Raw genomic sequence first — 27,882 nt, 5'->3', positions numbered from 1 at the left:
CTATAAAATGCATGATTTTTTACCTCCATCTTGGCACTTCGGATCCTGGGAGTCTAAGCTACACATGGTGGCACTGGTGCCTACACATTCTCCATTAATACCATGACAAGGAAGTCCATTGGGACACTGTTTACATTTGAATTGACAATTTGTGCCATAGAATCCAGGATTACAACCTGAAATTTGAGAGTCAAAACCCCATCAGAATTAAGTAAAAATTTATTATCAAATACTTTAAAATATTTTCCTCCTATCCCAGGGCTTGTAGAGAAAAAGTTAGGAAAGCTAAAGCTCAGTATGAGCTTAGGCTGGCCAAAGATGCTAAAACCAACAAAAAAGGGTTATTTTCTTATGTTCAGAGTAAGAAAAAGAGCAAAGACATGGTAGGCCCATTGCGAGGGCAGGAAAGTGAAATTGTAACAGGTAATGTAGAAAGGGCGGAATTGCTAAATTCCTACTTTTCCTCAGTCTTCTCTTCTGAGGGAAACGGTGCTCAACATGGCAAAAACAGAACATATAAGGATGTTATGAAGTTCCAACCTAGAATCAGCATAGGGGTAGTAAGATAGATAAGATAAGATAAGATAAGATAAGATAAGATAAGATAAGATAAGATAAGATAAGATAAGATTATTTTTATATCCCGCCCTCCCCCGCCGATGGCGGGCTCAGGGCGGCTCACAGACACGGAACACCGTGATATAAATAAAATACAATATAAAACAAACAATTTTAAAATACAATTCAGTTACAATTCAATTACATAGTTAATTAAATAGATAAAACAGTGCTATAAAGTGCTATAGATCACAATCATGCACAAGATGGCTGGATGGCTACAGATCCGTTTAACCAGGTTCTGTCCCAAAAGCAAGCTGAAACAGAGAGGTTTTGCAAGCCCTGCGGAACTGGTTCAGGTCCTGCAGGGCTCGCACCATCTCTGGAAGTACATAAACACCTAGTTTCTTTAAATAAAACTAAGTCCTAATAAGTCCTAATTAGTTAAATAAAACTAAGTCCTAATTAGTTTTAAAACTAATAAAACTAAGTCCTCAGGGCCAGATGAACTGCATCCAAGGGTTCTAAAAGAGCTTTGCGGATGTAATTTCCAAGCCTCTGGCTATTATTTTTGAAAATTCTTGGAGAACAGGAGAGGTGCCGGAAGATTGGAGGCGGGCAAATGTTGTCCCCATCTTCAAGAAGGGGAAAAAAGAGGATCCGGGTAACTACTGACTCGTCAGCTTAACATCTATATCTGGAAAAGTTTTAGAACAAATCATCAAATCATCAAACAGTTGGTCCTGGAACATTTAGAAAGAATGGATGTGATTACTAAGAGCCAGAATGCGTTTCTCAAGAACAAGTCATGTCAAACTAACCTGATCTCTTTTTTTGAGAAAGTGATTATCTTACTGGATCAGGGGAATGCTGTAGACATCGTTTATCTTGATTTCAGTAAGGCTTTTGATAAGGTTCCACATACTATCCTTGTTGACAAGTTGGTAAAATGTGGTTTGGATCTTGTTACCGTTAGGTGGATCTGTAACTGGTAGACAGATCACACCCAAAGAGTGCTTGTGAATGGTTCCTCATCCTCTTGGAGAGGAGTGACAAGTGGAATGCCTCAAGGATCTGTCCTGGGACCTGTTTTGTTCAACATCCTTATAAATGATTTGGATGAAGGAATAGAGGGAATTCTGGGAGAGCCAGTTTGGTGTAGTGGTTAAGTGTGCGGACTCTTATCTGGGAGAACCGGGTTTGATTCCCCGCTCCTCCACTTGCACCTGCTAGCAAGGCCTTGGGTCAGCCATAGCTCTGGCAGAGGTTGTCCTTGAAAGGGCAGCTGCTGGGAGAGCCCTCTCCAGCCCCACCCACCTCACAGGGTGTCTGTTGTGGGGGAGGAAGGTAAAGGAGATTGTGAGCCGCTCTGAGACTCTTCGGAGTGGAGGGCGGGATATAAATCCAATATCATATTATTATTATTATTAGGTTTGCCAATGATACTAAATTGGGAGGGTCTGCAAATACAGTGGAAGACAGAAACAGGATACAGGATAACCATGACAGGCTGGAAAACTGGACTAAAACCAATAAAATGAATTTTAACAGGGATAAATGTAAAGTTCTGCATTTAGGTAGGAAAAATCCAATGCATGGTTATAGGATGGGGGAGACTTGTCTTAGCAGTACTATGTGCGAAAAGGATCTCGGGGTCTTAATGGATAATACACTGAACATGAGTCAGCAGTGTGATGCGGTGGCTAAAAAGGCAAATGCAATTTTGGCCTGTATCAACAGAAGTATAGTGTCCAGAACACGTGAAGTGATGGTATCGCTTTACTCTGCTCTGGTAAGACCTCATCTGGAGTACTGTGTTCGGTTTTGGGCACCACATTTTAAGAAGGATATAGACAAGCTGGAACGAGTCCAGAGGAGGGCAACGAAGATGGTGAGGGGTCTGGAGACCAAGTCCTATGAGGAAACAACCCTCAGAGCTGGGGATGTTTAGCCTGGAGAGGAGGTGGCTGAGAGGTGATATGATCACCATCTTCAAGTACTTGAAGGGCTGTCATATAGAGGATGGTGTAGAATTGTTTTCTGTGGCCCCAGAAGGCAGGACCAGAACCAATGGGCTGAAATTAAATCAAAACAGTTTCCAGCTCAACATTAGGAAGAACTTCCTGACTGTTAGAGTGATTCCTCAGTGGAACAGGCTTCCTCAGAAGGTGGTGGGCTCTCCTTCCTTGGAGGTTTTTAAACAGAGGCTAGATGGGCATCTGACAGCAATGATGATCCTGTGAATTTAGGGGGAGGTGTTTGTGAGTTTCCTGCATTGTGCAGGGGGTTGGACTAGATGACCCTGGAGGTCCCTTCCAAGTCTATGATTCTATGATTATATAAAAAATGATCCCATAATAAACAACAGTTACACAGAACAAACTGATTTGTGTTTGTCTAGTATTTTCATAAGTAGAAAACACCATATAATTATTGTGACCAAAGTTCAAAAATCCTTTAGCCTTCTGATGTGTGCATGGAAATGCCAATGCAAGAGGAACTGGTTTCAGTCCAAAGACCTTCAGCTATGACTTCCAGCTATTACAAGAAATACATTCAGCCATCCACAAACATTTATTAAAAAAAAATACAGTGCAGTCCTCAAATGACACATATATAATTTGGAACAAGCATATTTTATCAGATAAATAATCCTTTTAGTTGCACAAGAAGTCCAGGTTGTTAATTTTCTCCTTTAAAAAAAAGGTAAATTGATCTCATTTTCTTTGGGGCTCCTATTCTGTATGTGAATTGGCCTGGAAAACAGATGAGATCAATTTACCTTCTTAAAGGTGGAAATTAACAACCTGGACTTATTGTATAACTAAAAGGATTATTTATCTGATAAAATATGCTTGTTCCAAATTATATGTAGGTTCACCCATGAGAGCAGTGAGGGTTCAGAAATGTGAACATAGGTCCCACATTAGAACGCTAAATCATGAGGCTCCACTTTCACAGCATTTTGTGATGGCCAAACTTTCTCCCAATAATTTCACGTTTCTTGTGTTAGAAAAATTTGATCCACATCCATATGTACAGATTGATGTTCATGAACGTTTATTGCGACAAAGGTGTTATTGAATACACACCTTGAAAACTTTGGCCCCTATGGGACTTAATCAGAACATGGAGTTCATCCTTCCTCTAGACTGTAGTGTTTAATTTTGTGAATGGGATCATGCAGGTCCTACTGATTAGTGCAAGGTACAAGGTGCTGGTTATTACCTTTAAAGCCCTATATGGCCTAGGACCTGCCTACCTGAAGGATCGTCTCTCCCCGCATGTTCCCCAGAGAGTACCGAGATCAGGAACTCAAAATCTCCTAGTTATCCCCGGGCCAAAGGAAGCCCGCTTAAAATCTACAAGGGACCGGGCCTTTTCTATTATGGCCCCCTCCTGGTGGAACCAGCTGCCGGAAGAGGTGAGGGCCCTGTGGGACCTCGCCCAGTTCCGCAGGGCCTGTAAGACAACCCTCTTCCGGCTGGCCTATGACTAGCTGGTACAAGAAACTGAGCGTAGCTATACTGGATGTCTGCTGCCCCCAATGTTTTAAATGTTTTAAATGTTCTAAATGGTTCAAGGTTTTAAATGGTTTAATGCTTAAATTTAAATGCTTTATGCTTAACTCCTATTTATGTTAGATTCCTGTGTTGTAAGCCGCCCTGAGCCACTTGTTGGGAAGGGCGCGATAGAAGTCATTAAATAAATAAACAAACAAACAAATAAAATGTTACTGTAGTATTGAATAAGGAGAAGCTATACCAGGCAGGAGAGTTTCAGAACACTGGCAGACTGTGATTTGGATTGGTGCTTCCAAGAATACTACTACAAAATTTGAGGTGAGTCTCGTGTGCCAATTGATGATTGCATTGTATTGCACCGGTTTCTGTATAAATATGTATGTGGATGGCTGAATGTATTTCTTGTTATAGCTTTGAAGCCATAGCTGAAGAAGGCCTTAGGACTGAAACCGGTTCCTCTTGCATCAGCATTTCCATGCACACATCAGATGGCTCCCAGCAGTGAACTGCCTCTGACTTGTGGACTTTACTAAAGGATTTTTGAACTCTGGTCACAATAATTATATGCTGTTTTGTACTTAGGAAAATACTAGACAAACACAAGTCAGTTTGTTCTGTGTAACTGTTGTTTATTATGGGATCATTTCTTATATAAACGTTGAAAAAGAAAATTTTCTATTTAATGTTTTGATGCCACATAGTTCTGTATGGTACTGAGCTTGACTGTTGAATTGTGGGTTCTTATATCTGATATCAGTTCACTCTGCAAGGCATTTCTTAAGATCAAGCTAGATTAAATAATGGAAGATCCATGACAAGATCTCATGCTTGTTGTTACTAAAAATAGTAGGGGTAAGCTGTAGAAAAATATTTTTTTAGTTCTCTCTCTCTCTTCTAAAGACTCCCCAAGTTTAAAGTGAATTGGACAGGGGGTCCAATTTTTCAAACCCTTGAATAAGGTGCCCTTCAGCCATCCTCTTTTCATACTGGAAAATGAGAAAATGGCTGTTTCTGAAGAAGTGTCTAGAGTTTTTAAAAAAAAACAGATTTAGTAACTTTGAATAAAAGTAGTCAATCCAGTGTGTCCATCTAACGAGCTGCTGACTTGCCCCACCAATCACGTTGCACAGAAATAGGAGTGTTTTTTACTGAGGTAAGGTCATGTCACATTTCAAGGGGTTCACTGGGAGCCTACCTATCCAACTCTAAGCAATAAAAAATATACATTACCAATAATTGCTAATCTTCTAAAAGGTGGAAAACAGGCAGCTGTTGTGGGTCAGGCAAAGCCAAGGGTGAGATCCTGGGAGGCAGTCAAAGTCCAAGCAGGAGAAACCAAGTCAGAAGTCCAGTCCAAGAGTTCAGAGCCATATGAGCTGTTACCAAGGGGCTGTCCGCATGGGTGGAATTCTAGCAGGAGTTCCTTTGCATATTAGGCCACGTGATGTAGCCAATCCTCCAAGAGCTTACAACACTCTTTTTTGTAACTTCTTGGATGATTGGCTACATCAGGGGTGTGTGGCCCAATATACAAAGGAGCTAGAATTCCACCCCTGGCTGTCTGAGAGGTATAGTGAAGCAGTCCAAAGGTTACTCATGAATCTAGCAAAACCAAAGGCCATAGACAGAAGCTAGCGCAAGTGAGGCAGGATCCAGTCACAGAGTCATGGTAGAATGGCTTGTTGCTTCCACACATTGGAAATATGTATCTGTTCTGTATGTCCTTTGCAATGTTCTAAAGTTCCAGTCATTATAGGGTTAACACTGTGCTTGATTCCCTATTGTCTGCATGACCTGGGAAGAAGATACTGACTGCCGTCAATCAAGGTCTAGAAGCGGGAAAACCTGTTTTCTTTGTTTGGTCAGTTAGTCAGGTGACTTCCTTTGTTCAGGCAGAGAGGTCTAGAAGAAGGAGGAAGTAATCTCCATTAAGCACATGATCTTCTAGTGTAAGCATGTAGTTCTATAGTGTTTGTTATTTTTACCTCCCAGTACCCTTTCCTTGTAGAAATAAATATGTTTTTGCTTTTTCATGTTAAATGCCTCAGTGATTATTTGATCCAGTGATCCATCGCACTGTTTGAGATAAAGAAATAGAATTTCAAACAGAATTCCCTAACACACATAACAGCCTCCCTTGGCTGGTTTTTATAGGCATGTGCCTAAGGGTCAAATTTGCAGCCAGCTGCTCAGGAGTAGTTCTACAACTACTCAAGCAGCTGGTGTCAGGCCACAAGGCGAGCACTCTGTCATCTCTCCTGTAGTTATGTTCATAGTCTCTGTCTGAAGCGCTCAAAGGGCGTGGGTGATACTGGAGGGCTGGGAACAATCAACTTTAGTTTCACCTATTGACTCAGAGCTCATTGTTGGTGGCTCAGAGTTCATTGTCGGTGGCTCTGTACTAGCTGTTGGCTGTGAATCCTGACCAGCCTGTAGTCCATCTTCCTGCTTGCCAGTTTCTGCTGCCCCAGAGCTGGCTACATGTGGATCCTCTTCTCCAGAGGAATCCTCATCGAACCCTGGCTGACCCATGACAGCAGCCCACTAACAGAGGAAAAACAGAAAAGCTAACAAAAAATCGAACCACAATAAAATACAAGAAACAAACTCCTCAGAAGCACAGAAAAGAGAAGGCAGAATATCAAAATAAATTACAGAACTTAGAAGAAGCCTGGGCCCTGTCAAAGCAGGTGGGGCTGAACCTCGTTGCGGTGCTCCTCTGATCGCGCTGGGGTGTGTGTGTGTGCGGAGCACAGTGCTGTGCTGTGGAAGGGAAGGGAAGGGAGGGTTGGGCAGTTGTGGTGGTGATGGGGAAAGACAAACTTAGACATTTGTCTTGGGCATGGGGGGGGAGCCCAATTCGGCATCCCCCTTCCGGTGCCCTAGCCAAATGCCTAGTTTGCCTAGTGGGCAAGCCAGCTCTGCGTACAACTGGCAGATCTCTCCCAGTGAGGCAAATAGCAATGCTAAGATGATGGGTGAGATCAAGAAGATGAAGTATGGGAAAGGGCTAACTCCTCTACTATCCAAATGAGGTGGGGATCTCAACACTGCTACTTAGCAGTTAAAATGTACTGGATTTCTGACCATGGATTTTCTAGCTTCTCCTACAGTTTGACCATCAAACAAAAGGCACATACGCTATGTAAATTTTAACAATATGTACAATACTACTGTAACTTAAGAATCTACAAATATAAACCTTCACATTAAGGCTATGCGCTGTACCTCACTATATGATGTTGTTGTAATCTTGTTACTGAAAGATATATAAATAAAAACTTGGGGGGGGGACAATGTGTACAAATTAGATGCTTTTATTAACTTACCAGTTTTTACATACAGTAAGTCAGCAGCACTGGTACTTTTAAATACTTCAATTCCACTAACCATATAGTACAAACCCATGGAAAACATTATACCAGTACAGGTGGTTTTCTCAAAAATGCAATCTTCTTGAGCAGATCTGAGAGCATCGAACACTTTTGGCAATACATTCTGTCTGTGTATTATTATATGACCCCCATAGAGCTGAAATATGTTCATGTCTGTACAAAGAAAAGAAAAGAATCATAGGCAATAATTTTTTCATCACAATATAAAAAAACAGCATTTAAGACGCTTGAGCTGCTTGAGAGCTTTCTCTTAGATAGCAATTTGGGAAGCACCATACAGGTACCTGCAAGCTCTTGTGCTATGCTGGGGTAGCCAAACTGCAGCTTAGGAACCACATGTGGCTCTTTCACACATATTGTGTGGGTCTCAAAGCCCCACCACCACCACATTGGCAGCCTTGGACAAGTCATTTGTCTCTTTAAATCTTTTCTCCAAGCCAAGTCAGCCATGGCTTGGAGAATGCATTTAAAGTTAAAGTTGCTTTCTTTCTACCTCTCCTTCCCTGTCTTCCTTCCTTCCCTCCTTCTTTCAAACATTTAACATTTGTTCCAGGGGTGTCAAACTCACTTATTACAAAGGCTGGATCTGACATAAATGAGACCTTGTCACGCTGGGCCATGTTACTGCAGCACAAATTCTTACAGGATGCTCGTAGCAATGCACCCTATAACATGTGTGCTCTATCTTCACTAGTCATTATTCAGAACACCTAGCTGAGGAGAAATATCTCATTGCTTCCAAGAGATGCTCTCTCCTAAGGAGAACAAACAGGCTGCAGCAGGGACCTAAAATAGAGTGTTGGGTGTACTAGAAAGCCCTCACTTGCATACGGGGGAGAGAACAGTACCAAATGGAACAGAGATCACAGATTCAAAAAATAAGTTGTTACTTACTTTCATGTTTTTTACATATGAAATGGAATTCTTGGGAGCACTTTGCTGACTGCAGTGCGCTTTTTGTGTGGTGAAGAGTCCCACAGCTTTCATGAGCTTCCCCCTCAATGTCTAACCTGAAGGAAGAGACAAAATTTGAAATGCCTCGGGAGGGGGAAATGCTCAAATAATATTTTAAAATATACACCAACCCAAGTCAGCAATCAATTTTCTGGAAGGCTGCCTTGAGAACATAGTAACTAATGTAATCTTTGCTTGCCACAGACTTTCATTGCTAGCTAGACAGCTGGTAGGCTAGCACCCTGCAGGGTTTCATATTTGGCAAAGGGCTCTCCTACTGCTGCCCTTGAAACTATATATTTTGTTTCACTGCTAAACAGCGCAGATATATTTGTGCAATACTTTCACGATTTTAGAGTTTGTAAAAAACTAGAGGAGCTTATAAAGGAACAGGATTGTAGTCTGTTGCAATGTTTATTCTATGTATCACCCCACTTTTACTGCACTGACATCTAACTTTGTAATATGCTTTCAACATATGAACATATGAAGCTGCCTTATACTGAATCAGACCTTCAGTCCATCAAAGCCACTATTGTCTTCTCAGACTGGCAGCGGCAGCTTCATATGTTCATATGTTCAACTATGAAATGGGGCAGGGAGGGTTGTTAACTTGGGAAACAGTGCTGAATGGGAGTTAAAGCCACCTTTCACTAGCGCCACAAGGGCCCTTTCTGCTTTTGTGTTTACTATTGCTCTCGCCTCCCTCCTCCGTTGCTTCAAAAACCTGCTTCCATATTCACTTGCACACTCAACTCACTCTCCCATCAGATTCTTAAATTCCTTCCACATCCTTTTCCCAGCATTCTGCTGTCACTCCACTGTATATTCGTAGTTTCCAAGAGTGGTTTTTCAGAGGAGTATTTCCCCCTCCTCCTCTTAATTTGCTTCCAAGCCTTTAAAAGCGGAAACATTTCCTTGGATTTTTCCCCTCCCCTCCCCTGACAGGCTAATTGGTCTGTTCTTATTGGTCAGTTTCATACTATGCATGTCTTTTTGAAATAGGAGATTAGGAAAGTAATTGCCTTTGTCTGACTTGTTTGTAGGAACATCAAGTTAGCTTGGTTGGTTAAAATGCTGAGCTATTTAGTGTGATGTTTTGGAGTTCAATTCCTCTTTCAGGCAATTTTGTATTTTTTTTAAAAAGGTTTCATTTTAAATTAATTCTGACCACAAACATTTCAAACGTGAGAATAATGCTGTGGAACCTACTTTGTGGCAGCAGCAGCCTGTTTATTTTTTAAAGGCTGGTCCATTTCAACATCTCGTAATTCCACTTTTGTCATCTCATTTCTAAATAACAATGGGGGGAGACTCAGGCTGCAAAGCACTGATGTCTCCCCCTCATTAACTGCCTCCTCTTCAGCCATGTTGTTAGCATTGACTCTTACTAAATGTTTAGAGCAGTGCCTGCCAGTGTTTTTTTTTTCTTCCAGCAAACTCCTTGACTACTGAAAAAGGGGAGGGGGACACTAATGGTGACCCCACAGTAAATTCAACTGGAAGAATCTCCTATTTCAAAAGGCATGCCCAGTGTGAAACTAACCAACCAGGAGAAACCAACCCCAGGTTTTCTCAATGGTATGCAGAATATATACGCCGCAATTCTCAATAGAAATTGGAGAGAAAAAGATGCAGAATGCAGGCACAGCATTCAAAGTAAACCCCAACTGGCTCGACTGCAGTAAAAATCAGCAGAATGGACCAAGCTCAACCACTGCTGCTTAGGGCCATATACCATATCAAGAGTTTCATTAACAGAACTCCAGTGACTTTTCAGTCCAGGTAAGATGTTGCTTACTCCACATCCCAATAATTTAACTAATTAAAAATAGCATTGACATGATTAACATTTAACTATAATTCAGACACTCCAAAATGACTATATACGCAGTGTTTACTATTTCATTCATAAAAGGCAGTTAAGTTTTAAATTTTTACCACATTGCCTTAGTGTTTACTTTCAATCCATTTTCCCATTGCCACTCTCTCTTGTTCCATGACATTCCTATCCACATTTGTGAAGTTATCATTTCTCTCAGCCACGACTATAAAGAAAGCATATGCAGCGTTACAAACAGTGCAAAATTAGCATGGTTAAAACCCCAGGAGGAAATTTGCAACACAGAAATCCCATAAATGCAACTACAGCCATAGAGGAGATTAGCGCCAGTGCAGAGCCCAATGCTTATCGTTCTTCACATACAGTAAAAACTAGCACCCCTTCACTTCCTCCCCAGTCGCATGTTGATTATATTGAGGCAAACACTCTTTGAAAAGTAGGTCACTGTGCAATCCCAATCCATCTATCGTCCATCTCCTCAGATACTCATGCCAAAAGCAGTAACTATGGAAGAAGTAGAAGCAGCAGGCTCATTCATGCCTTATACATGCAACGCTCCTATCTATTTTTAAATCTCATAGTATTCTCTTATCTGCAATGTTGGACTGGATGGGCCATTGGCCTGATCCAACATGGCTTCTCTTATGTTCTTAAAGGGTGAAATGTCACAACCATTCCCCCTGCAACCCCCCCCCCCCCCATCCTTTATAAAGGTTCCAAGGCATTATTTCTCAGTAAACAAATGCTCTTCTTTACTTTGCCATGAAATATCCAAATTAACTATTCACATTTTTTTTTTATAAAAAATCTAACCTTTTCATTAGGACTATCCAGCTGAAGTAGACCTGTGTCTTTAAAACGTTTGCACAACTCCACAGCTTCCTTCCATTTTACTTTTCTAGTTTTTTCTATCAAGTAGCAATTTCCTTTCCAGAACCACCAACCAACGCCAAAGGGACATTTTAAACTGTACAAGCCTGACGTCGTCAAAGAAGAAGACAAAGCAGAAAATAAACATTTATTTCAAATGTATTGAGATGGTGTGGCAACTACGGCTGCCCTAACCCTGGCAAGCAGCTCCTTATCTGTGTGTGGCCTGGAAAACTCCAGAGAAAGGAGGGAAGCTGCAGAGATAGCGTGTAGGACAAAAAGACAAGCCAAGAAGGGTCTTGTGGATTCTGGGGAAGGTGTTTGCGAATTTCCTGCATTGTGCAGGGGATTGGACTAGATGAGCCTGGAGGTCCCTTCCAACTCTATGATTCTAAGGTCCCTGAAACTAAGCAAGAAAAAGAGCCACTTAAATAGAAACAAACGTTTCAAGAGGAGAGCCTTAATAAAAGAGGAATAGGAGGGGAAAGCTGCATAGGAGTATGGGGAAACAGAGCTAGTCCCAGTGGTATAACCTGGGACCCATGCCTTGCATAAGGATTTTGCCTAGACATGGACCTAACTCACCTCAGGTTTTGACCTTCAAGGCTGAAATCCACCATCATGTTAGGTTCTACTGATTCGTCTAGCCACCTAATATCTCCAGGTAGCCTACTATCAGCTACTTGTGGCAGTAATATGAAATGTTATGGCTGCATGTAGTGGTAATATAAAATTTTAGCGCGTAAAACGTAACCTCTCACAATTTGTGTATATTTTCATTTTGCTATGTGTATTCAAATACCCACTGTACCTTTTGGAAAATGAACATCTTTGAGGATGGAGAGAACAATAGATCATTTATTTATTTCATGATCTATGTTTTTCAGAAAATTTGGTGAAACGTAAAAGAGATATGGTATCTACATTAATAGCAATAGCAAAAAAACCTAATTGCAAAAAAATTGAAGGAGGAAAAACCTCCAATGCGCAACAGTTGGCTGAACAAGATTTGGGAATATTTTATTTATAGTAAATTAGCCTACTCAAGCAATTATCCTACTTCACCACACCTATATGAAAAAAAAAATCATACAACCTTGATTTCCAGTGGTTTCATTTCTAATGCAGAAACAAATTCTATCAGATAATGCACTGTATCAATCGATGATTTATTTTTAAAGTTTTGTGTTAAATGTAATATTTAGTTTTAGGTATAGTTTAGATAGATACCTTATTAATGTAGTCTTAGGATAAATTAAGTTTGTGTTCAATGTCAGTTAAAGAACAACGCTGGAAGTTTTGTGAATAACTGTTAACGAAAATTTCTGGTAAGAAATGTGTTTGTATGCAATTTAAAATTTAATACAAAAATTGTTAATTAAAAAAATTATTTCAGAGTTTCGTATTTTTTCTGTCAGGTGGTGATATGCTGAAATTCACGCAAGACTGAAAAAGCTTGATCATTTTGCATCTGGGGGTTCTGTTTAGGAACGGTCACCTGAAGTTAACTATATTTAACAGGCATCATAGATATAATAAAAGCTCAATGTGTTGGCTCTTCCCTCAATTTTTATTGGAAGTTGTGGCAGCCACAGGAGTGGCCTTGCAATCTGTCTGTCACCACTCCCCCCGTCAATGGGTAGCCTCGCTGTGACCTGCCCACTGCCGGTCCTGTCAGGCCAGAACCCCATCAGAAGGCCACTGACCCTTGAGCGAGACAGTTCTCTGCTGAGAGAGGTTCTTCTGGAGCCTTACTGATTACTACTGCCTCTCCTCAGGGCCTGTTGTAAGAAGTCTGGGACAGTATGTCCCCCCCCCCCCACACACACACATACACAAACAACGCTGTTGCAAAGCAAACACTGAAGCAAACAGTAAACTGTGAGAGACATGTTCTTCTGCCCCCACCTACTCAGCCCCAGGAATGTTAACCGTCTTACCTCAGAGACAGCCAACTCTTCTCTGTATCCTGTCAACTAGCCTTAGAAAGGGCTGCAGAGCTACTGTGGCTTCACGAAAGGCCTCCCAGCACACACAGCCTCCAAAGGCCACACAAATAGCCAGGGAGGCTGTAACTAAATGGTTAAAGTACTGGCAGTTGGCTGGTTTTAAAATGCCTGTTTGTAGTTTTTGATTTTAAAATGTCCTCCTCTGACCTATAAAGTCCAGTAGCCCTTGGGCCTAAAAAGAGCCAAGGGGAAGGAGAACTTCCCCAAGGGCGGGGCAACCTCTTTTTATACTTTTATCCAACCAGGAAGCAGACAGTCTTTGATCTACTGAAGAGTAGGAGAGACTCCTGTGAAAGGGCTGTGCAGGGTGAACAGGCCACAGAGATGGAGACCCCTGCAAGTCAGAATTGGAAACCCAAGGGATTCAGCTGCAACCAGTCTGGGGTGGACTGGAAGTTTCTCTGCCTTCTCTAGAGAAAGAGAGGGAGAGGTGAAGGTGATCTGGAGGCCTGTTGGAAAAGAGACCCTGTCCTGCACTGCAACCTCCCAGGCAGAGAAGTTAGGGAAGTGGGCAGGGATAGAGGACTGCGGTTTTCTTCTGTTTTGTTTGTGCCCTGTTGGTCCACAGTATAAGTTTTCCCTTGTAGTGTGCCTTGTCCAAGCAATATAAGTGTTCCCTGTTTATAGTGTAAATAGTTTGAATAAATATATATATTTTTGTAGTTGACTAATGGAGCCGTGATCTGACCACTTAGTCTCCCCAGCCCTGCAAGTTACCAAGAAAGAAAAGGAAACCCTGAAAAGAGAAAGGAGAGGCCTGGGTTTTTTGGGTTGCCAACTCTCCAGGGCCACCCCAAAGATTGGAGATTTCACCTTCAAACAAGGAGATTCAGCCAGAGGGGTCTCACTGTCCCTCTAATACGGCAGTGACAAACTCAGTGGGTGGTGGCAGCAAACTAAGGAAAGGTTACACCCACCAGGTGGTGGGGTAGGGCGGCAGCAGGACTTGCAAGCCTCAGATGGCTGCACAGTTGCAAGGACTGAGGGGCAGGTGCCTGTTCTGCCACAGAGGCAAGGCCCCGCTTATTTTCATCCTGGGAAGTGCTAGCCAGAGGCTGTTGCTAGGCAACCCAGGCTGCTTTTCTCAGTAAAGGGAAAGGCCTCAGGTGAATAGAATAGCATACAGTCCACCCTCCAAAGCAGTTATTTTCTCCAGGATGGGGAGAGAAATCTGTTGCCTGGAAATCAGTTCTGATCCCAGGAGATCTTCAGGTTCCACCTGGAGATTGGCTACCCTTGGCCTGGCAGCAACCTCTGGGTGACTTGATGCCACCCGGCTGTAGGGTTGCCAAGTCCAATTCAAGAAATATCGGGGCTTTGGGGGTGGAGCCAGGAGACTTTGGGGGTGGAGCCAGGAGACATTGGGGGTGGAGCCAGGAACAAGGGTGTGACAAGCATAATTGAACTCCAAGAGAGTTCTGGTCATCACATTTAAAGGGACAGCACACCTTTTTAAATGTCTTTCTTCCATAGGAAATAATGAAGGATAGGGGCACCTTCTTTTGGGGCTCATAGAACTGGACCCCCTGGTCCAATCTTTTTGAAACTTGGAGGGTATTTTGGGGAGAGGCACTAGATACTATACTGAAAATTTGGTGCCTCTACCTCAAAAAATAGCTCCCCCAGAGCCCCCGAAACCTCCAGATCAATTCCCCATTATACCCTATGAGAAATATTTCACATAGGGAATAATGATGTTTCCCTCTCCTCCACACACACACCCCTTCTCGCAAATCTGATGTAGGGGATTGGCTCTCTACTCACCAGCCAGCTTCTTCACAGTAACAAAGACACAGACACAGAAAGTTGAAGCCTTTCACCACCTCCGGAGGTGCAAAGGCACATGGTCCTTTGGGGCGGGGCAGGAAGCAGCTTGGGAAAGCTCCGGCTGCTGCAATGGAGCTGGGTGGGAAGGGGAGGGGCAAGGAGAAGCTGCTCCGATTGGAGGTGGGAAGGGAAGGGAAGGGAGGAGGAGAAGCATCAGGGATTGGTGGGAAGGGGAGAGGAGAAGCTGCTGGGATCTAGGCTGCGTGGGAAGGGCCGCCATTCCCCCCGCTTTCTGGATTTTTGCCGAGTGGGGGGAGGAGGCTCCAAATCGGGGGTCCCCCGCCCAGGCGGGGGATTTGGGAAGCCTACCCGGCTGGCATGACTTAACTAGGCCCGGCTGCTTGGTCCTGTTCAGCAGCAGTTCCTCTATGATAGCCAATGTGAATCAGCAGTTGCCAACTCCATGTTGGGAAATTCCTTGAGATTTGGTGGATGAAGGTGAGTTTAAGAAAGGGTGGGACCTCAGCCAGGTGCCATGGCATAGAATCCATTCTCAAAATTAGCCATTTCTGCCTGGAAAATCATTGTTGCCAATCTCCAGGTGAGGGCTGTGTCATTATACTCTTCTGAAAATACCTGCTTGAGGTGCATACTCTATAACACAACCATGCTAGCCCCCACAGAAACTGAGCCACCACAGACACAGGGACACACACACACACATATGCGGCGAGGGGAGGGATGGAAAGCTGCTGTCTGTTTCAGCTGCAGGGAGGGAGGTGAGTGAAAGCCAAGTTTGGGGGGGGCGGCTTCAGAGCAGGGTCTGCCAGACCCAGGCTTTTGCTGTGGAAGCTGACTGGGTGATTTCAGGCCAGTAACAGGGTTTCAGCCTAAGGTTGTGCAGATCAAAGTGGAGAGAAAAGAATGATGTAAGCTGCTTTGGTCTTCCTCCCCACCAGTGTGAAGAAAGATTGTCCTCTTCCTATATAGGAAGCTGCAGGGAGGGCGAAGGGAATGGAAAGCTGAAAAAGGGACAGATAAAGGGAAGGAGGTATAGTTGTCAATTCTAGGTTAGGAAATTCCTGAAGATTTAAGGGGTGGGGTTTGAGGAGGGATGAGACTTTAGACATTTCCTCCTGGGGAACCACTGTTGTCAATCTCCAGGAGAGGAGACTGAAGATAATTCAGAATTACAACTGCGCTCCAGATGACAGACGTCAGCTCCCCTTCGGTGGGGGGGGGTGTGCATACCTTCATTTGGGTGGGTGGAAGACAGCAAGGGTGGGGGAAGCACTCACCCAGAGCCTCGTTCTAGAGCCCATTGTATTTTTCTTCACAATGGGCCTTATTAATAGTTTATTACATAAAAGTTTATTACATAAAAATAAATATATAACTGCGAATACTGATATTTATAAAAGGTATGCAAGTGAGTTACCTATTCTGAGATAATTCCATAAAAAGTTTTGTCCCTGTGGTGATAGTCTTGCCAATGCAATTGTAATTCAAAAGTGGAGAAAGCATCTGTGAGCAACTTATAGGGTGCTGTCACACCTACCATTAAAAGCGGTTGTGTAGCGCTCAAATCTGAACGGCTGAATATTGATTCGATTTAGGGCAGTTCAGACGAGCATCCAAGAATGCGATTCATTCTGTTGTGCGCAATCAGACATCCAATACTATCACGCTCCTTTCTTGGAGCATGCGTAATCAGATGGTGATTTCTGGGAGGGGAGGGGGTCCATTGAACATGCGCCCAACTGTTTGGAGCTGGGAAATCAAAACTGTCTTCAGAGGCAGCGGGGAAGGGCGAAAGTTTCCAGAATTAACGTTGCCGATCCAAACCACGGAACTGCCAGGAATTATTTTCCTAGAAATTGGCAGTGACAATGATATCTTGAAATCCTCCACATTGAAAAAAAAGAATTTTTTCCTGTTCTGAATAGTGGGATAACGATTCCCCCCCCCCTCCGATCCTGTGTTGATTGGAGAAGCAGAAGCGTCACCTCAGATTCCCAGATGATCTGGCAATGCGCATGTCTGCTGGGGCTGTCTTTGAAAAAAAAAAGGTGAGAGGCAGTATCGCACGTGAGCTGTCCAAACAACAAAAAGCCGATCCTGTGCCGCTGTTTTGAAAAAGGGCGGGACTTTATGTGCTGTCAAATTCATGCGTAGCAAGCCTGGATGAGCCCGGATGAGGCTCGATTGCTAGATGTGGCTGTCTGAACGAACACATTTAATCCGTCAGCCAGACGGAGCTGTGTCGTCACTAATGGTACATGTGACCGCACCCATACTCATGCTTTTTACCCAGCACTATCCCAAATGCTTAAAGCAACAAAATCCCAAGAGAAAAAAAAAGTATTGTTGTGTTTTTACAAAGAACAGTGAAATAAGAAAAAAAAATCCCATGCAGAAATTTCTAATTCTAGCCTTTCCTTTTTACCAAGTGCAGTTCGCCTATCCTTTCACATGTTTCTCTATCTCATGCTAGGTGGAGCAATTTCTCCCCTCTTGTTATCAGCCTCGACAATTCTGATTCAGATGCATCTTGTACTTGCTCCTCCATTCATTTATGTCTCTCATCTGGAAAGACATCTCCCTTCCCCTAGGCCACTGTCCACACCGTCATTTGAAGGGTATAGTACTACTGTAGCCCATCCTTTAACCTACCATCTAGTAAGTTTTCCCTCTCTCACCATCATGTCACCAATGAAAAACACATTATCCTATAACACTGGAAGTACTACTGCTCATGTATAATTGCATGTTCCATGCTTCAAATAATTCTCTAATGGTCTCCAGGCACCGTCAAGCTGATAATCTTTTATTCACGAACAGTGACAACTAGGGTGCTGCTTGGATTCCGTGGTACGTGTACAGCGATGAAAAGGAATTCTGCCAGTGGAGTAAAATTTCTGTCACTTCCCCTAAGCTACACCAACCCCAAATGCTCCCAAAATGCTACAGGGTATACCTAGCAACAGCAGGAGGAGTCAGAGATCTGCAGCAGTAGGCAGAAAACCAAGCCCCCTGTGTATCTCGTTTGTTTAAGTAGCTCCTAATGTAGCATTTCCTCAAAGACAAGAATGGATCACCTTAAATAACTTTTCAAAAGACATTGATGAGTTTTCAGTGAATTGCCTATGGTTTCACTGAAATTCTGGGCATTGGGAAAAAATAAGTATTCCAGTGCTGCCTCTTCGAGTAGTATATGTTTAGAACACCACCCACAGTGTCAAACATCACAACTATGGTCTTTTCGGAAAGAACATAAATTTTACTTGTCTTGCTTCATGAAGTGATTTTCCTGTAAAATTCAAGCATTTATTACTCAGGAGTCAGGACCAAAAGCTTTTGTCTTCTTAAAATCATTATTAAGATGATCTATAGATGAAGTATGATAATTACATTAATATTTTCAAATACTTCTGCAAAAAAAAAAGTTTAAAGAATGCAGAAACCCACTCACCCAAATCGCATTTGCCTATGCTTTGAGGTGCAGTGCACACTACAGAACCTTCACACATTCCAGTCAAAGGATGGCAGGGCTTGTCCCAATAGCAGCGTGGACACTGTGCTTCACATTCCATCCCATAGTACCCATAATCACACGCTAAAAATAATAATATATAGTGTTTTAGAGTGAAACAGCTTGCATATATTACTTTGTCATAGTCTTAAAACAGCCCTACAAAGTACACAGTATTATCCTGACAAATGGATGCTTTGGAATCATGGAGGGGGGAATTTTCTGCCCTCTCTCTTTTTCCAAGTTCCCCTTTGTCATGTGATGCTCAAGTCCCCACGAGATTGCTACTCTGCCTGTTGCCTTATTTTAACATTCTGGGGCTGCCAACAAGAGAGTGAGCTGGGGTTTTGTTTGGGTGTGGTCTATAACCTGGCATACGAGCCAGGTACATTTATTCTTTGTTGGAGGGATGTCTCGGGTTTTCTGATTTCAAAATCAAAAATATGCTGCTATCAGATTTTAACCCCCAATTCACAATTAATTGTGCCAAATTTATGGCGGCAGCTAGGAGAATTCGTGAGGATTATGTAAAGAAGGGGTCTTGAACTGACTGCTTTTTGAATATTTCCAAGCTTGTATTTTATCTTTTCTTAAATGCCTGAGTACTCTGTATACCATCACAAATGCTACTGAAACTGATATAAATACAGAGACCATGCATAAAGTTGCCAAATTTTGTTCCCATGCAATCAAATTGCATTTTATGGTTCTTACAAGTTAATGTCGAGGTAACAGATTGTAATTTTAACCAGTGTATTCTAGTTAATATTTTTTCTGGAGCTGTATAATTTTTAAATTTTTTTGTTGTATGTACTATATTTATTAAGCTAGAAGATGTTTGACCACTACTGTATTATTTGTCATATCTCATTATTCATACTAATGTCCTATATTTTATTTTCACATTTATTTTTTAAATATCTTACGTTTCACCTATTTAGGTCCATCTTGATTTTTACAATTTTTATGTGGCTGTTGTTGGCCTGCATTGTGCTGTGTATTTGGTCATGGACCGTAATAAAGCAAACTGAAACTGAAACTGACTCAATAGACTGGGTAGGTTGCAAAATTGATTTTGAATGGTTCACTATTAAACCCAAGGACTCTAAAGTCTTTAAAGAAAACTGCAGGCTGTGCTGCAGTTACTCTGGGGTATCTGCTACAAACAACCAGTTGTCTAAATAAGGATAAATAACACAGCCTCATAAAGATAGATCCAAATAGGCAGCCGTGTTGGTCTAAAGTAGTAGAACAAAATAGGAGTCAATTGCACCTTTAAGACCAACTTAGTTTTATTCAGAATATAAGCTTTCTGAATGCACACTTCTTCAGAAGAGGAACGAGGTACAGTAAGCAGAGACACATGCAGCTGGTGGGGTTTAGAATGCCAAGTGGTACAAAGTTAAAAACCAACAGCAGAACAGTAAAATTAACAAATTCAGAAAACCTTTGATCTGGGTTGAATTAGCGTGGGAAACCATAAAACAGTAACATGTCAGAATGCAAGAATGAATCAACAAGATGCACGTATATTCACGTCGTGATCTGTCATCTGAAGACCTTGAAATATGTCCAAGTGAAGGTGAACGAACTATACGTCTGGCCCATCCCTTTAAGATGGATAGTACTGAAGGGGACTGGTGTTGAGCTGATGTTGAGATGGATGGGCACCAAGACCTGGGTCTTCCTCTCTGCACCATGCAGTGGTTGGAACCAGAGCTTGGTGTATCTTGGTGCTGAGGAGACAGGGATTCATAGCGCTGAGTCAGAGCAGAAGCTGAGGGCTGCACGCAGGCACGCTGCAGGGCAGACAGAGGAGAACGCTGTTCTCAGTTATGCTTCTTATCTTTCTTTTTCAGTCTCTTTGGAGGAGGCTCAGGGCGTTTTCGCACTCACCTTAATCAGCAGCGACCCCCTCTTCACTGTGCAGGATCTGCGCGGATTTCGCACTAATTGCCGCGGAGCACCCGGAAGAGCCAGAAAGTCCCAGCGCTTTTGCGGCGCAAACGGAAACCGCCAAAAACCAGTTTCCGTTTGCGCCGCAAAAGCGCCGGGACTTTCCGGCTCTTCCGGGTGCTCCGCGGCAATTAGTGCGAAATCCGCGCAGATCCTGCACGGTGAAGAGGGGCGTCGCTGCTGATTAAGGTGAGTGCGAAAACGCCCTCAGAGTCTGCATGGGAAGCAGACACTTTGGGCCTCTTAGGGGCTGGTACAAAAGGAGGAGCTGAACTCATGGCTGGAGGATCAGACTTCTTTCCCTCAGTGATGCCTTCCTCCGATGCAGCAAGTGCACATTCCCAAAGAGCGGCCTTCAGGCACACTGCTCTGTCACTGCTTGCATGGGGAGTTAGCTTCTTACAGGCCTGACGCAATGAAGTGATGTGGCTATCACCAAGGCACGGAAGGCAAGTGGAATGACTGTCTAATTGGGGCATCTTTGCCTACACTCTGAACACTTTTTAAAAGGGGCCATAATCAAACCTGTCCTGAAGGGAAATTCCTGCCAGGAAAAAGTAAACACAGCTCACTGTAGTCTATCCTCTCTCTGTGGTGGCAAAAAGAGAACTGAGGGGAGAGTGCTGGCTCCTCCCAGGTTACATGACTTTGGGGTGGGAAAATCACTGTGACTTGGGGGAGCCAGCACTCTTGGGTTGTTATGAGCTTAATAGCTCCTCCCAGTGGCTGGCCTGTGGAAACGCAGTCCCATGTGGAACGGCACAGAAGCCACAAAGATGATCCTTAAGTTCTTCTATCCCTGTCTGAAGGTTAGAGGGGTGTTGAAAAGAAAAGAGTCAGGATGCAGAGGTACAATGCAAAAAGTAATAAAGTGTGTTGTGCTTAATAAGTTTGTGGCAGAGGTATAACCTGATTTGGTGATTTATAACCTGATTTGGTGATTTATAACTTAGGCTGATTCCACACTCACCTTGGTCCGGAGCAGGCTTCTGTTTCTGCTCGGAACAAGCTGGCGATTTCGCAGCAGTTGCTCCGCGCCGCCATTTTGCGCAGGACAAACCCGCAATTTGCCCCACCGCAGTGTAAACCTAAAAAAACCCCCAGGTTTACACTGCAATGGGGCAAATCGCGGGTTTGCCCTGCGCAAAATGGCGGCGTGGAGCAACTGGTGCGAAATTGCCAGCTTGCTTGCGCAGAAACAGAAGCCTGCCCCAGACCAATGTGAGTGCAGAATCAATCTTAGTCTCTTATCCACTAAAAATCAGACACTAAAAACAAATTTTAACCTTTGTACTGGCCTATATCATTACAGCAATTATGCCAGTGTAGAACTACACATCACATTCACCCTTTCTTTCATCAAATAACAGGTATTTCTTAGCAGCATCAAACTAAGAAGAAACTGGTTCTGCTAGTTTCTAACAGAAGCAGGAATGCTCAGCATTTCATTGACTGAGGGTTGCAGAACCATGTTTCCATTTCTGTGGAACAGCTGCCAAAGACTAATTAGACCACCTATTTTTTAACACAGAGAGAGAAAATAAGGTGTCAAACCAACATTTAAGCTAGAAAGTTTGCAAGGTAAGTTGGAAAAAATTAAAAAGTGCACAGCCTAACTACACAAGGGAAGATTAAAGTAGAGCCAGAAATATGTGTTCATTTGGAGACAGTATGGCCGTTTTCCCACTGACCTTACTCCGGAGCGACGTCCCTCTTCACCGCGCAGCGTCTGTGCGGATTTCCCACCAACTGCTGCGCACAACCAGGAAGTGCTGTGGCTTTTGCGTCGCAGATGTAAACCGCTAAAAACCAGTTTACATCTGCGATGCAAAAGCCGCGGCTCTTCCTGGTTGTGCGCAGCAGTTGGTGGGAAATCCGCGCAGACGCTGCGCGGCGAAGAGGGACGTCGCTCCGGAGTAAGGTCAGTGGGAAAACGACCTGTGTCTGTCATTTGAGGAATGAAGATGGGGGGAAGGAGAGCTAACTCCACAGCAGAAAAAGTTCCATGTCTTTTTGCAGGTCTACCAATTCAATACCTTACAAGAAACAAGTTGTTCAAAACAAGCTGCCTGAAATTTGAAACCTTTAGCAAGCAACAGAAATATCCAAATACATACTACCAGTTTTGAAAACAAAACATTTAAAATATCATGCTATATGCTGTTATTGAAACATATTTTAAATGGAGGAATGCTTTAGGAATGAAGCAATGCAGGCTATGATAATTACCTGATTTTAAAAATGTTACACTTGGGCCAAAGCCTCCACCAACTAAAGTTGCCTCATGTATCTTGTAATATCCATATTGCCACAGTACAAAGCCAATGCAACCAGACTGTTCATTAATACATTCCTCTTTTGATTTATTGTAAGTAGAATTGGTTGCCAAACTTGATTTCTCTGAAATCACTACTGAATCCCAGAAACCTGTATATACATCAAGGTCTGAAAGAAAGGAGGATGAAGGGGTCACTGGAGTGTATTTAAATCTGACTTCTAATATAAGAAACTAATACAAGGCTTGTACATCATGCCCATGAGGTTTTTAACAATCCCTTGTTTTGTGCTCTAACAATATATGTGATACCCGCTGCTACATATAGTTGGAGAGGAATGCTCAGTTTGTATGTTTAACTAACAATTTAAAGATTCATGTCCAAGTATGATTCTTAAAAACATAAAAACGTAAGCTTACTGGGGAAAAAAGTCAAGTTTTTGACATTTTTACTGCTGCCAATTATATGCTCAAAAATATCATGAATGATTTTAGCTGTAGTGCCAATAGATAATAAAAAGCAATATAGTCCACCTGATTTTTACTCTAAAAATACTATTTCATGTCAGTTTCCAGTGCTTTATCATCAATTCAGGATATTTACAAAGGAAAAGATTGTCAATGTACTCGCTACATTTGTTATGTTGTTTTGTTTTACTGCTATCATATATCAGATTCCCGTGATGACCTCACCATGCAGATAAAAAAAAACCCCACACAATAAAACTGCCCAGTTAAGGAAGACATTTCTACATACATGTCAGAAATCCCAGATTTGTGGAAGAATGCAGTGGGATGCTTTTTGGAACAAGTGGGAGCTGCGCAAAAGGGATGGTCTCCGTTTGTCCCAAGAAGGAACCAGGCTGCTGGTGCTTAAAATCATACAGGTGGCAGAGCAGTTTTTAAACTGAATTTTGGGGGAAAGCTGACAAGAGATTAAATGTCTCTGGCTCATCTCAAAGAGATGACGGGTTAGCTGTTACTTTTCTACAAGGCAATGGATTAAGTTGTCCACTGAGATGGTGACAAATAGTGTGGACTGCCTGGCAAAGAGTGAAGGCAGCAGGAGGAATGTTGCAGGCCTAACTTGCCTGGGAAATTATAGATGTTTATATACAAATGCTAGAAGTGTCCAGGGTAAAATCAGGGAGTTGGAATGCTTAGTGTTGGGGGGAAATATAAACATTGTGGGTATTTCAGAAACTTGGTGGAATGAGGAGAATCAGTGGGACACGGTGATTCCTGAATATAAATTATATTGGAAAGAGAGAGGGGAAAGGGTAGGAGGTGGAGTGGCTGTGTATGTCAGAGAGGGTATACAGTCCAGTAAGACTGAGAAAGTAAGAGAATTAGATTCCCTTCTAGAAATGCTTTGGGTCTTAATAGTGGACCCAAAAGGAAGCTTAACTCTGGGAGCCCACCACATCAAAAGACAGAGGATGATTATAAAATGATGAAAGAATTAAAAGATAGTGGCTAGACATAACAACTGTGTCATAATAGGTGATTTTAACTAATCACACACTGATTGGGTTAATATGTGTTCTGGTTGGGAGAAAAAGATTGAGTTTCTAGACACTGTCAATGACTGTGCTATGGAGCAGATGGTCACTACCTACCAGGGGAGATGCAATCCTGGACTTGGTCCCAAGTAATGTCCAAGACCTGGTGAGAGATGTAAAAGTGACTGCACCACTTGGGAGCAGTGACCATAATGATGTTGATGTCACCATTTGTGAGTTGCCCAAAAAGACCAACACAACCACTTTTGACTTTAAAAGGGTAACTTCTCTGAGATGACGAGACATGTGAAGAGGAAACTGAAAGGAAAGGTAAAAATCCTTGGGGTAGCTTGGAGACTATCTAAAACTACAATCCTTGAAGGTCAGATAAAAATATATTGCAAGTCAGGACATTAGTCAGCACACTGATGAAACAAGTTATTGAGGAAGACTCAGCATGCCTCACTAACCTGTTACAGTTCTTTGAGGGGGTGAACAAACATGTGGACAAAGAGGACCCAATAGATGTTGTTTACCTGGACTTCCAGAAAGCTTTTGATAAAGTTCCTCATCAAAGGCTTCTAAGTAAGCTCAAGAGTCATGGGGTAAAAGGACAAGTCTTTTTGTGGATCAAAAACTGGCTAATCAATAGGAAACAGAGAGTGAGTATAAATAGGCAATTTTTTCAGTGGAGGGTGGTAAGCAGTGGGGTGCCGCAGGGCTTAGTACTGCGTCCAATGCTTTTTAACTTGCTCATTAATGATTTGGAGTTGGGAGTAAGCAGTGAACTAGCTAAGTTTGTGGATGACACAAAATTGTTCAGGGTGATAAGAACCAGAGAAGATTGTGAGACACTCCAAAGGGATCTGTCGAGGCTGGGCAAGTGGGCATCAACGTGGCAAATGAGGTTCAACATGGCCAAGTGCAAAGTAATACACATTGGGGCCAAAAATGCTAACTATAAATACAAGTTGATGGAGTGTGAACTGGCGGAGACTGACCAGGGTCATGGTAGATAATTCACTGAAAATGTCAAGACAGTGTGCGACTGCAATAAAAAAGACCAATGCTATGCCGGAAATTATTAGGAAGGGAATTGAAAACAAATCAGCTAGTATCATAATGCCCCTATATAAATTGATGGTGCGGCCTCATTTGGAGTACTGTGTACAATTCTGGTCACCACACCTCAAAATAGATATTATAGCATTGGAAAAAGTCTATAAAAGGGAAACTAGAATGATTAAAGGGTTGGAACACTTTCCCTATGAAGAAAGGTTAAAACACTTGGGGCTCTTTAGCTTGGAGAAACTCCAACTGACAGGTGATATTATAGAGGTTTACAAGATTGTGCATGGGATAGAGAAGGTAGAGAAAGAAGTACTTTTCTCCCTTTCTCACAATACAAGAACTTGTGGACAATCAATGAAATTGCTGAGCAGTCAGGTTAGAACTGATAAAAGGAAGTACTTCTTCACCCAAAGGGCGATTAACACATGGAATTCACTGCCACAGGAGGTGGTGGTGGCTACAAGCATAGTCAGCTTCAAGAGGGGATTGGATAAACATATGGAGCAGAGGTCTACCAGTGGCTATTAGTCACAGCGTATTGATGGAACTCTCTGTCTGCGGCAGTGATGCTCTGTATTCTTGGTGCTTGGGGGGCAACAGTGGGAGGGCTTCTAGTGTCCTAGCCCCACTGATGGACCTCCTGGGGTTTTTTTGGCCACTGTGTGACACAGAGTGTTGGACTGGATGGGCCATTGGCCCAATCCAACATGGCTTCTCTTATGTTCTTACATTCTAATTCAAAACTAAAATAATGTACAGTAATGTATTATTTATTTATACAGTGCCTTTCAGCCCAAAGGAGACCCATATAGCTCATATTGTTCTCCATTTTATCCCCACAACAACCCTGTTAGGAAGGCATAAGTGTCAGAACTGGAAGAACTCCAAACGAGGCGCAAGACTTTGTTTCAAAAGTATAGGCGTTTATTGAGAACTACAGAGCTGAAGCTACAGGATAACACTGATGCCAAGGACTAGCATTAGTTACATTTTATACGGTTGTAGCAACCATAATAAAACGATCTTTCACACGGCTGAAGACAACTGTCCATTTCCCAGAGTCTGTTATCAGTAGGGAGGATGGAACCCTGCTGAGAAGGCCTGGTCGGCCTAGCTTCAAAGGACACCTGCATATGTTGACTAGGGGTTATCTGCCATCCTTCACTGATCACAGTTTGTTTGAAATGCTGAGGAATTTGTGTTAGTGGCCTGAAGCTGGGCACAGTGTGTTAGTATCGGGTTACAGCATGGAGTCAGTTTGGCTAAATGCACATAGGAAAGTTACAAGTTCTGACAATAAGGTTACCCAGGAAGTTTTATGGCAGAGCAGGAATTCAAACCTAATTTGGCACTCTAACCACTACACCACATTGTGTCTCATAAAGTAAAGTCCTCAATGACACCCAAGATCTCAAGACACCATGAGATGGCAGCCACTATTCCGGAGTTGCTAAGTAACCCCATACAATATTACTGAGTCCCTCTACCTCTTGTTCTGTAGCAAAAGGAGGGAGGGAAGCAGCACTCAGAAGCAATCACCTATGGGGGAGTTTGCAAGGTTGGTTCTGCTGGGATTCTCTAGCTTGATATTGGTTCAGTTGTATTGACTTGTATTGGCCCTGTATTCTGCTTGGATTCTGTGGTTTGACATTAGTTTTCTTGGGTTGAAAACTGTTCCTTCCTTTGCTTCATTGATTGGGTGGATTCTCTGGTTTGTGTTGATTTGCCACACTGGCCAGTTGTTCTGTTGGAATTCTCTAGTTTGATGTTGATTCTGTTGGGTTTGTTGGTTCTACTGCATTGAGAAGGTTTGGCCAGTGCTTGCTTGCTCTTGTGTGCTTGGCACAGAATTTTTTTCTCCATAGGAAATCTTGGAGGATGGCTAGGGGCGACCTTGTTCAGGGGCCACTTGATACTTGGAAGGGGGGTGTCTTTAGTGGACAGACATCACTAACCACTGAAATTTTGCGGTCACTTGCTTAAAATTCAGTCCCTTCAGCCTCTCAGAAATATTTCCCACAGGAAATAATGGACCCAAATAATTTCAGAATCAACTCCCTCTCCCTGCAAAAAAACCCAAATCAGGATTCTGAACTGGTATTAGATACTCAACTAATATGGAATACTGATAAGTTATGTCCTCCCTGAAATCTGGATAAAAAAAAAACAACAGAAGCCCACTGAACTCTGGTGGGATCCTGGGGTGTCCTGGGACATGTCTCTAATTCAGTTCCAAAAGAGGATAACTCAGCTCTGCAGCTATATAATTCAGTAGTGGTAGCTAGGCAACTCATCCTGAAAATGTTAGCAGTTATAAGGCCCATTCAATTTTCCCCCAGCCCACTCAATAAGTAACTTATACATGACAGTTTAGGTCAGCAAACTCCAAACCTGGTTCTGCTGGTTTCTTGCACACCCAGTTTTTGAGGTAATAACAAGCAGTTGCCTCAATAAAACCTCCAGATGACATAGCAGCACATCTTCTCCATCTGTGCCAATGTGGTAGATTGAGACCAAGACTAACAAGATAAAAATAGTTTATCAGAAAAAAAACCCCAGCTTTCATCTGCATATATCCATTTAACTTCTGAATTCTGAAGAAAGAAATGGAATGGATAATAACAAA

The 27,882-nt window shown here is 42.6% G+C and overlaps 1 protein-coding gene across 1 annotated transcript; it reads right to left on the bottom strand.

Annotated features, from left to right (window-relative positions):
* LOC132572064 (uncharacterized) lies at positions 1 to 27,769 on the bottom strand. Its single transcript, XM_060238851.1, has 8 exons — positions 27,648 to 27,769; positions 22,638 to 22,853; positions 18,393 to 18,536; positions 11,088 to 11,251; positions 10,373 to 10,479; positions 8,372 to 8,487; positions 7,412 to 7,630; positions 1 to 176 (listed from the first exon to the last, which is right to left on the bottom strand). The coding sequence occupies exons 1-8, from the start codon at positions 27,724 to 27,726 to the stop codon at positions 1 to 3; spliced, it is 1,221 nt and encodes a 406-aa protein (XP_060094834.1). The 5' UTR covers positions 27,727 to 27,769.
* Between the last annotated feature and the right edge of the window lie 113 nt (positions 27,770 to 27,882).

Source organism: Heteronotia binoei, chromosome 5 (assembly GCF_032191835.1).
Source record: "Heteronotia binoei isolate CCM8104 ecotype False Entrance Well chromosome 5, APGP_CSIRO_Hbin_v1, whole genome shotgun sequence".
Lineage (NCBI taxonomy): Eukaryota > Metazoa > Chordata > Lepidosauria > Squamata > Gekkonidae > Heteronotia > Heteronotia binoei.
This window is presented reverse-complemented; position numbering and strand designations above follow the sequence as displayed.

Bases quoted from the DNA above. Each gene is read 5' to 3' on its own strand.
- LOC132572064 (XM_060238851.1), bottom strand. From the start codon at position 27,726: ATGTCATCTGGAGGTTTTATTGAGGCAACTGCTTGTTATTACCTCAAA. The intron at 10,480-11,087 runs GTTAGATTTTTT...CTTTCTTTATAG, and splicing joins TGGATAGTCCTAATGAAAAG to TCGTGGCTGAGAGAAATGAT. The intron at 7,631-8,371 runs GTAAGTAACAAC...TTCTTTGTACAG, and splicing joins CATATGTAAAAAACATGAAA to ACATGAACATATTTCAGCTC.